General features: G+C 28.9%; 1 protein-coding gene across 1 annotated transcript in view; it reads left to right on the top strand.

Moving 5' to 3' along the window:
• Positions 1-5,577: 5,577 nt before the first annotated feature.
• LOC129969545 (uncharacterized) overlaps positions 5,578-10,759 on the top strand; it is a 51,234-nt gene continuing 46,052 nt past the window's right edge. Inside the window, exon 1 of the mRNA XM_056084163.1 lies at positions 5,578-5,719. Within this exon, the coding sequence (XP_055940138.1) occupies positions 5,649-5,719 (71 nt within the window). The 5' untranslated portion in view covers positions 5,578-5,648. The remainder of the gene's footprint in view (positions 5,720-10,759) is intronic.

Here is a 10,759-nt window from a genome sequence, read left to right as displayed (position 1 = left end):
CCACTGTCTACAGTAGAGTCTTGTTGTATGCTGCACGTCTCGGCTGAAGATAATCGTCTTCTATGCTGTATATAGTTGTCGTCTTTGTGCTGTCCTGTGTGTCTTCGTGTAAATGAACGTCGTTGTTTTATTTTCTACTGCCGCCTGCTGATTGAGCGTTCTCCACATCATATAACTTCCACTATCCAAACGAACTCCGGAAATTTCGTAACAATATATATATATATATATATATATATATTCGCAATACTGCTAATTTCTGAGTTGATGATAATTAGAAAATGTGCATCGTGTTTTCTTGAAAAAAATGCACTATTTAAAAATTTTCAAAGCTTAATTTCCAATTAATTTGGGAATTTAATTAAATTTTTATTCCGAATCCGTGGCGCTATCTAGTTACCCATTTTATGAGTTTCAAAAAAATTTTCAAATTAAAAAAAAATTTAAATTCTGGTAATAATTGTATATATATATTGTAATAATTAATTTAAAAATTTTTAATTCGACTTTCTGAAATTTTTTTAAAAAAGTATTATTTATAATAATGCACTTACATATATAATAATACACTGATGTATTTAGTCATTAATATAAATTAATGACTAAAAAAATAAAAACTATAAAAAAGTTTCTACTTTTTAGAAAATTTAAAAAAAATGTAGATTTAAATAAATTTATTTATTCTATGAATTTCAATTGTCTTAATTCTATTTTTTTTTATTTGTTTCATAGATAAAATTGTTTCTTGCTCTAAATAAGACTCTGACAAGACTCCATTTAGATTACGATAATAATTTTGATTCACAAGTAAAACCTTTACTTGTATTCTAAACTGAATTCTGAAACTCATGAAAACATCACCGGTAAATAAATTTTTCTTGGTCTATTACATTTTCGTCGTTTCTAAATTAATTTTTTAAAAAAAAAATATCTAATACAAAATTAAAATTTCGAATTTTTAAAGAACAGCGTTAATAAAAAACTGGCTAACAGAAAGAATAAAAATTGACTGCTCCTAATTTGCTGTCACAACATTTCAGTTAATGATCTGAACCACTAATTAAGGAAACATTTTGGAAAAATCTCAGGGACCATCTTCAATCCAAACTTTTCTTCGCTGTCACGCTTTTCTAACTCATTCCTCTTATCATTTAAGTCCTCCTCTCTCACCCCCTTTAACTCCATCTTTCTACATGGCAAACCTAAACAAAAGAGGAACTTGATTTAGGCGAGGATTTTCTAATGACGAACCGTGCGCGCGTTGAGATTTTTTTTTCTTTCCTCCCTGTTTCAATCTTCTTTTTCGCTCATTTATGACGACAGAGGAACGAGAGGGGTGAGCGAAAGTAAGGGAGGGGATGGCACAATCGATCGTTCGGAATTCCGACGGAGATGCTGAAGATGAGTCACACTCTCCTGCTCTTTCCGGTCAACTTTGGGAGAGCGCCAAAAACGGTAGCCAAATTCTTCCCATTTGGCGAGAATCCAATACACTGCGGTTCTATCAATCACTTCAGTACAAAAGAGCACCCAACTTCGAAGAACGTGAAATTTTATTAACATCTTTATATAGAGGGGAAAAAAACCTTTGACTTTCTGACAATAAAAAGAAGCGGGTGTGTTTTCTGTCATTGATTTATGAATCTTAATAAGAAGTTAGTTCCGTAATTGATATTAATTATTATCTGTTCTATGTAATGGTGAAAAATATCCAATAAAAACTCCATTACTGACGAAATCGGTAGGCACTGCGTCCTCTGCAATATTTATCGGATCCGCGATAAATTCTATTTAAGAATAGTAAATGTAGGAAATCAGTAGTTTCAAAATTAGTACAAAGCAGTGCAAAGTAGCTTTCTTCGATGCAATAATCAATTCATGTAATTCCTATTAAGAAATAAAAGCTTTTATTCGATCTTGAGAATAAATACGAATCATTTAGCTTGTTTTCTTTAGCTCCATTCCATGATAACACTTAAATTGATTGCATCGAAAATATAATTCTGTTGACTGATTGATTGAAATGGATGAGAATGTGGTTTTTGACAACAAAGGCCGTTATCTGCTAATCCCAAAAGAGTTCTTTCAATAGATTTTAAAAAACTTCGGAGATTAGAGGAGGATCCGCAGATACTGCTTACTAGAAACACCTTTTTCAATAAGGGTTTTGAATGAAGATCAATATTAAGTTTTGCAAAAAGTTTTGACCTATGAGTTGCGTATCTGGAACAAAACAAGATGATATGTTCAATGTTATTTTCATGATTACAAACTTGGCAGCGAGGATAATTATGTAGACCAAATATATTCAACAAAGCTGAAGTTATAATCATTCGGGTTAAAAGATGTGCGGTTATGATATCTTTTCTTCTATTTTTGAGCCATGGATTAAGGGAAAACTAGGTGGGAACATCGCCAATAGATTCTTGATCTTTGCTACTCGTATTTTTAAAAATGCGATTCGTTTTTTGTAGTAAAGAGTACGTCCACCTTTTCCTTCTATTGGATCTGTGAATGTCCTGAAGACCACTCCAAGCTTTTTTTCTGATTTAATTTTCCCCGGGCTTGAATTTTGCTAGCTAATCTGTGAATGACTATTGGAGATTTGATTGTAATGCATTTTAAAGCTTGAATGGCCGAATAGCTGTCTGTTAACAAAAGCAGATTTTTTCCTATAACTGAAAGTCCATCCAGGGTTTGACAATGCGCCAAGGCTTAATTCTGTTGTGTTTTTGTAATAAAGAACACTTTAAAAATGATTTAAACACCTGACATTAAACTTTTATCAGCAGGAATGTCGGTTGTAATAATTGAAATATGCAGTTCAATAATTTTTACTGAAAAGTGGAAACTATTATTAAATCAGTGCTTTTGGTAACTAATCTGATTCAGACGTTATAGTTTATATAGTTTCCGCCATAAATAAGTATCGTGAAATGCTTGATAAGTATTTTATCTCAATAAGTGAAAAAACAATTTATTTATTTCAATATCCGATACTCAGAACACATAAAATGTGCGTCGGAATATCAACCATCTTGATTATTGTTGATTGAAAGCCGAATTTTTTCTAAGTATTACGTACTATGTATGAGCTATGAATTGTGTTAACATTTCCAATAAATAACAACTTAAACGGTTGATAAAGATATATCCAGTTTTTAATATTTTTTAGGTTTTAAGATTGTGGCCTCCTAAAGAATGTATAGTGACTCAATTCGGGCTCTATTTTTTAATAATCTGATATGATGATGACAATTAACTTGTTGACAGATTTTGTTCAAAATTTGATCAGATCTACATTTTAAATCCAAATCTTTATATTTTATAGCCATTGTGTTCACTTGTAGCCGAACATATAGACTTCCTTTAAATAGATTTCATTAAAATTTCATAGAAATCTACATATTTGGCGTACAATCCATACACCAAATTTCATCCGTCTAGTTCAAAGCGTTTTTGAGTTACCAATTTCACAAAGAGGCAAGACATTATTTCAAAAAGGTGTTTTTCGGACTCAAAGAGATCTGAGACATAGATATTTTGTGAAATCTCGAATAGAATTTTTAACGATTACAATAACTTCTCTCTGTATTTTTCGTATATAAGAAAATAAAAATAGACAGACCGGTTCAATTTTTAAATGGTTTAGGTTCAATATTTGAAACCTCTTATTATTCAATATAATCATGTGTCAAATTTTATTTGTCTGCCTCGTAGGTTTTTTATACTACCGTATTAATGTGCACTCGGACAGACAATCAGTTTGGCTTCTTGCTAACGGTTTTCAATTAGAATTTTACAGAAATCTACAATTTTGGAATTAAGATCGCATAACAAAATTCATCTATCTAGTTTAATGCATTTTGGAGATATTGTTTTTATGGACAGATAGACAGGTGAAATTCAATCTTTTTTTTTCTACTCGTTATATCTAAAGAGAGGAGATTAATTAAAATACCGGAAAAAGGATTTATTTAACGATTACAAGAATTGTATTCTTCGTATACGAAAAAATATAAATTAATGTCATTTTGATATTCAAGTTGTACAAATTTAATCTGATGGTTTTTGAGTAAATTATAAACATTTTCTCATTTTTTAAAATTTCGAATATTAAATTAGTTTTTTATTTTTTTTATTCTGAAGAATAATTGTTCAAAATTAATTATCTGATTTCCACTTATGTGTTTATCATGCACCAACTGTAAATACAACATTTCTTATTGTATTTTACAATATAAATAACCCAGGGTTTGGCAAAGTTTCAGATTATATCCGTTTGAAATTTGAATAAATAGTTACTAAACAGCGCACATTATATAATTTAAAAAAAATAAGTATATCTGAAAATAAATTTTCTATAATTGTTTTTTTCTTTTTGTGGAAATTTTCAGAAACGGAAATTTTTTTACGGAATAGTTAATAAACATTGTAACAATAACAATAGATACCCTGAAAATAATCTGTTTTCTACAAATTGTCCTTAAATTCTTTTATAGTAAATTTCTTTTATTTACAAACATTTCTAGAACAAAGAAATAATATATTTTTTATATCAAATTATATTTATTTTATTTACTTTACTTAATATGATTGCATTTATATTCGATTTTTTTGGTGCATAACTTAATATCCATAATTAAAATAACTCGAAAATCTTGTTACTTTAATAGTCTTATTCTATTATTAATAGTCTTATTCCTTTTCATTGTATATATGAACCATTCTTAGAAAGTTATGTTCCATAATTCTCCGGATAATCTATCATTGAATTTTCAAAGTATTGTTAATTCACCTTCTTATATCTCGTGAAAACAGATATTAAACAGAATCCTTTTTCCTTGAACCGCAGTAGCCTGGTGGTAAAGTCTCGGCCTTAGAACCGGAGGGTTTCAGATTCAAGACCCGATTCCATTGAAGAATCATCGAGTAAGAGAGTCTAGAGCACATTAAGTTCGTCAGCGCCAAATGTCTTCTCGTTGCTGTGGTGTGGAAGTTTGGAGAGAGAGTGCCAACTCAGGTGTCGTCCTTATCATCTGATCCGGTTCAAAATCATTAGGTCCGTCCCAAAATAGCCCTAGTGTTGCTTTAAAAACGGGATGTTAATATAACTAAACTTTTCCTTAACCAACAACAATGGAAAAAAATCGCGCGATTATTTGACGTAACAATGAAAACGGCTTGATCTTCATTTCCTAAAATGAAATCAATTGTTAACAATATTATATTAGTATCATTAAAATTTTTAAAACGATATAAAAATTAGCTTTGTTCAAAAATTTATGGGAAAGTTATAGTGAAAAAAAAACGTTAACATTTTATTTAATAATTAATTAAAATTCTAACTAAAATTTTCAAAAAAAAAAACTCCATTGTGCACATTCCTATCTTTCATATTATATCTGTGCTAAATTTGGTAACTCGATAAAATGGTCTGCTCTGTACAGCGGAAATGCACGTGAACAAACACATTCACCTTCATTGTTAGTAGAGAAATATTAGCTTTGAGATTCACACAGATGTAACTCTCCGTTTCTTAAACATGACCATGAAGTCAGGTAAATACAGAGTTAGCTCAAGGATTTCAAAAACAAAAGTTCCAAACGACGTATGAATAAAATGGATGATTCACCTCTGTTTGATTGATGCGTTGTTTCTCGATTCCTGTTTGTGATGAATTTAGATTTTTATTTCGCAAATACGTTTCCAGCGAGCGGTAAGTGGTTTTCTTGATATTTGACTTGATTTTTATTGTGTGACTGACAAAAAGAAAAGTTTCTTTGCTTCCCAATATTTTAATTCATTTGTTTAAGAAATAATTTTAAAAAACACATACACACGTTAAAAAATGCTTTAAAGTCATCAAAAGATACAGGCTCAAGATTTTGGTAATTTTAATGCAGCATTGAGACTTAGAAAGGCATTTTAAAATTATATATTTGTATTTTATAAGTTAAATGATCGAAATTTGCGTGTGATCGTAATAGAAATGGTATTTTTGAATTTTTATTTTCAAAAGTTGAAGTAGTAATGGTAGCAATAATTGGTTTATGAACATGCGTTAGAGTTAAAAGAATTAAGCCTCGTTTGTGATGAACATAGTAATAATGACATTGTAATCGTGTTGATAGTCATTAATGCCTATTTATTTAAAAATGTATACACACATAAAAAATAGTTTTAAAGTCCTCATAAGATTCAAGCTGAAAATTTTCCGATTCTCGATATTTTAATGTATTCTTATAAAGGTACTTTAAAGTCACATATTTATACGTTATAAGCTAAAAAGACGAAATTAGGCATGTGATGCTTGCTATTAAAAAAGTTATAAATCAATATCAAACTTTTTATCCTTTTTTCAAACACTGAAATAGCAATGGCAGAAAATAGTTCATAAACAATGTTATAGTTAAACCTCGCTTATAACGAACATAATAAGTATGATATTGTAATCGAATTGATAGATTATTGATGTAATATTTATCAATGTTTGTTTTTTAGTTTCAAATGCAAAAAAATTAAATCCAAGAAATGGTTTGATGGAATCTTACTTATCTTATGAATAATTTTTTTATAAATTCTGACACTCGTTGAACATTTTTTATAAGTATTATTTAGTGTATCGCCTTCTCGATTTTTAAGACATAGAAATTAATAAGAAACCACTTGAAAGATGAGTACAGTTAAAGTGGTTTGAGTAAAATTAAAAATTGACCTCAAAACACAAACAGGCAAAGAAATTCAGCGCTTTTTGATAAATATTTGTTCCATTAATATAAATTAGATACTAAATTTCATTAATCTAAAAGTATGATATCTATTTCGATTAATAATAAGCAATTATATATATGTGTGTGTTGGGTCTCTGTAGAATCGATCATTTGATCTAGTTGCATCGAATTGGATATAAATATGCTTTAAGAGTGAAAATATGCATTTTGGTGTGCCTTTTCTTTAAATTTTAATTTTAATAAAATCGAGCGAGTTTTTGATATTTTTTCTCAATAATTACAACTAATATTATTGCATAAAATATTTGTTAAATTACTTAAAAATTAAATTATTAAAACTAAAATTAAATTTTAACTTATTTAAAAAATTGAAAAATTTATTTTATAATGATATCAATTTAGTTGACATAAGATTTAATCCTAGATTTAATCATTATTTAAATACTGGCATAATCTTCAACAATATTTTCATTTTTACAATGAAATTTCAATCGTTTTCATCGTTTCATGAAAAATTTAATATCTTTATTTTCTGCTATTTATTGAAATTAAAGGAAGAAAGAGTTTATTTTTCAGCCACCTTCCATAGGAATAAGAAGTTAATGCTTAACGTGCAATAAAAAGATATATTATAGGAAATGCGAATAAAAACCACAAAAATAATAAAATTTTTCTAAAAATTATAATCGAACTAATAAACAGTTCTAAAAAAGTAAATGAAAGCTCAATGTCACTTTGAAATAAGAAAGAAATTACAAAATCATAAATTGAAGAATTTTCATTTTTTTTTTCAATTTAATATCATCTTTATTCTTCTATGAATAATAATCCGATAAGTATTGAAGTTAGAGCTACGTACCTAATTTGACTAAAGCATGCTTTGGATGAAAGTGAAATGAATACAGCAGCAATTTCTGCGTGCAAATCTCAGATTAAAAAATGTAAATGATAAACTTACATTGCAACAATTTATGTGTGTAATGCAAATCTATCATTCAATGTCGTTCATGGAAGAAAATATCAAAATACTTTTCGTATTTTTTACATTTGTTTTCCAAGCTGTTTTAAAAACTAATAATACATAAATTTTATTCCTCATTAAAAAGTTTCAAAAAGATTCTTTTGATCTCATATTTGTGTAGTAACTGAAACTTGCACTGGTATTTTGCTTCCTCCATTTTAAAAACGTTTTGGGGAATTTCTGAAACTAAGGAATAAACGGCGTTAGTTTTTAGAATACTATATTTCTAGCCATGATAAATTCTCTATAATTTAAATTTATTATTTTATCTATTTTATGACTATTTTATTCATTAATTTCTGATTCTATTAAATTTAAGATTATTTTAAATATTTAAAAATATTGTAAAAAAATCCCCCCATCCCCAATTATTGGTCTGCTTTCATCAATTCTTATTTCATTTATAGGCTTAGGACATTTAGATATGTAATTAGAGGTCGGAATCATGGACATGAAATTATATTTAAATGAATGATCTGAAATTAAAATTAACCAAACATTCCAGGCGAATCAGCCGGGGGACAGAGATGACTAATTTATACATAGTATAAAATGAAGTCTTCTGAAAGCGTCTGCATGTTTGAAAGATAAAAACTTGAGAAATACTTAACTGATATTAGAGATATTTATACTATTTCGTAGAGCATTTATTGGGGAAGGCTTTAGTATATTGAAGTCATTGAAGTGATTTTAATAATTTTTTACAATGATTCGCGCATGCGTAAAACAGCAATATTTGTGCCTTGCACTAATCCGCGTATGGGCTAAAACCTCAAACTCATTATGCCCCCAAAAATTAACTGATATTGGAGATATCTGCACCATTTTGTAGGGTATTTATTGGGGAAGGTTTTTTTATACCTTTTTATCAGTCTAAATATTTCTGAATGTGAGCAATAAAAAACTGTTTTGCATTTATTTTTGATGATTTCTAAATATATTTTTATGTTGTTTGATGTTGCTTGATATGCCCATGTCCTATCGGGCGGAGGCTAGACTTAAGTTTAAAGCTAATTTTTCCTCTTGGATGTTATGCCACGGGCAACACTGTGCGGGTACTGCTAGTATATAATATATCATCGTATTATAAGTATCAAAAAAGTGGAAGATAAAGTTTTTTTTCTTTTTATTCATGCAACTGCAAATAACAGAATAGTATTTTAACTATGTGTTGTTTGTTGATGTCTATGGCGCCAGAACTTTCACCAAATAATTCTAAATGCAGTTGCGCCTTTCTAAATCGATTATGTGCTTCAGTGGTTTTAATTATTTATGATTTAACATGTAAAATCTATATTATAACTATTAAGAATCAAAGAGATTAAACACAGAATGACATTTATTGACGAACACTAAAATCTACACGAACACAAAGATATTCACCGTTACATCTCTGATTAGACATTACAAAATTGAATAGCTAATAAAAAAACATATAAAAGTTCTAGAAAACCTGCGCATTCGCCGGTTACTATGGCAATCGCAGGTGGAAAGGGAAAAAGGCGTCTCTAAGACGGAACACTGTTAATTTGATTGTTCTCATTTTTCATACATTTAAATTCAGTAAAATCATTAAATGTTAGGGGTTATTTAATCCATTTGGAATCATTTTATTATAATTTGACAACATTTAATCCTGAAACTACTTACGAATAAAACAAAAATTTTTAAAAATAAATCTAGTTAAATCATAATCTAATAACAGAACTAAAACATTTATCTTACCTTATTAGATTATAATATTCCTATGCATGGTTCAATTCTTATATCGAAATTCAATGTGTTTTTTAATTTTTGCTTTCAAATAAATTAAAATTTTTGTTTGTATTTTCTTAAGAGCTACATATCTAGAACGCAAGCACTTTAAAGGTTTCTCCGCGATGACTAAGGTGATTCATGACGTCATGACACATATCAACAACAGGATTTCGGAAAACTTCGATCAAGCTTATTAATTGGGGAAGCCTAACAGAAAACGTTTTACTTGTAAATAACTTCTTTCAATATTGAAATAGTAATTGATTTATAATCTCTTCATCTGAGAAATCTTCTTTCTCGGAGAAAGTTTATATTTGTTCGTAAAACTATAAATCAGTTACTTTAAATATAAAAAAGAACATCGCTTAATTTCTTGATGGAAAATCAAGAACAAATTCCTATATAATATTGGAATTTGCCCATCCAATAATGAAGCGGACAAAAGGGGAGGGAATATTTTAAAACTCCACCCAGTATTACAGATGTCAGTGGACGATTATATATATAGATAATAAAGGAAAGAGTTCATATATGTTGGCAATCTACAGGCCAGCTGCTTGGCGCAGATTTAAATTCACCAAACAGATACTTTGAAAGTTGGAAGGAATGTTGGCTGTGTATTTAGGAGCATTTTTTACAAACTTTTAATTGTAATTTTAATTACGTAAAAATTTAATGAATGTTGTCTCGTTTTGTCATGATAACACAAGAAAATATTACTGCACGAAATTAGTTATTACAATAAATCTTCCATTTAAAAATCTATATTTTTAATAACACTCATTTAAATGTTGTGCAAATTTTTTCTGAAATTTGCCATTTTTTTTAATGTTTTGTTTTATTTTCAACAATAGATTACATTTATAAACTGCAATTCTAATTATTTCCATTGTTCGTTCAAATATTAAATCACGTTGTTTCGTTGCCGACAGTTAAGGAAATGAGGATTCTGTCTCATTGTTTGCCAACGGATTCTAAAACCCTCCGCACTTTTGCGCATGCGTTAGGATGAGTTTAATTCGATAAAATAGGGGTAAGAGCAAAGATGAAAGGAGGAGATGTTTGCATTTAACAATACATTGAATTCCGGAAATGCCCACATTCTTCTGCGTCTCACCCATTAGTGCGATAGAATCGTCGAAAAGTGGTCGTCTCAGGTTACTGAAACGAATAATATTTGTGTAATTTACATGAGGGAGAAGAAAGTGGATTTGAAGTGCTGCGAAAATTACATGATAAATTTTCT

Source organism: Argiope bruennichi, chromosome 5, assembly GCF_947563725.1.
Source record: "Argiope bruennichi chromosome 5, qqArgBrue1.1, whole genome shotgun sequence".
Classification (NCBI taxonomy): Eukaryota; Metazoa; Arthropoda; class Arachnida; order Araneae; family Araneidae; genus Argiope; species Argiope bruennichi.
The sequence above is the reverse complement of the archived record's forward strand: the minus strand, read 5'-3'. Positions and strand labels throughout refer to the sequence as shown.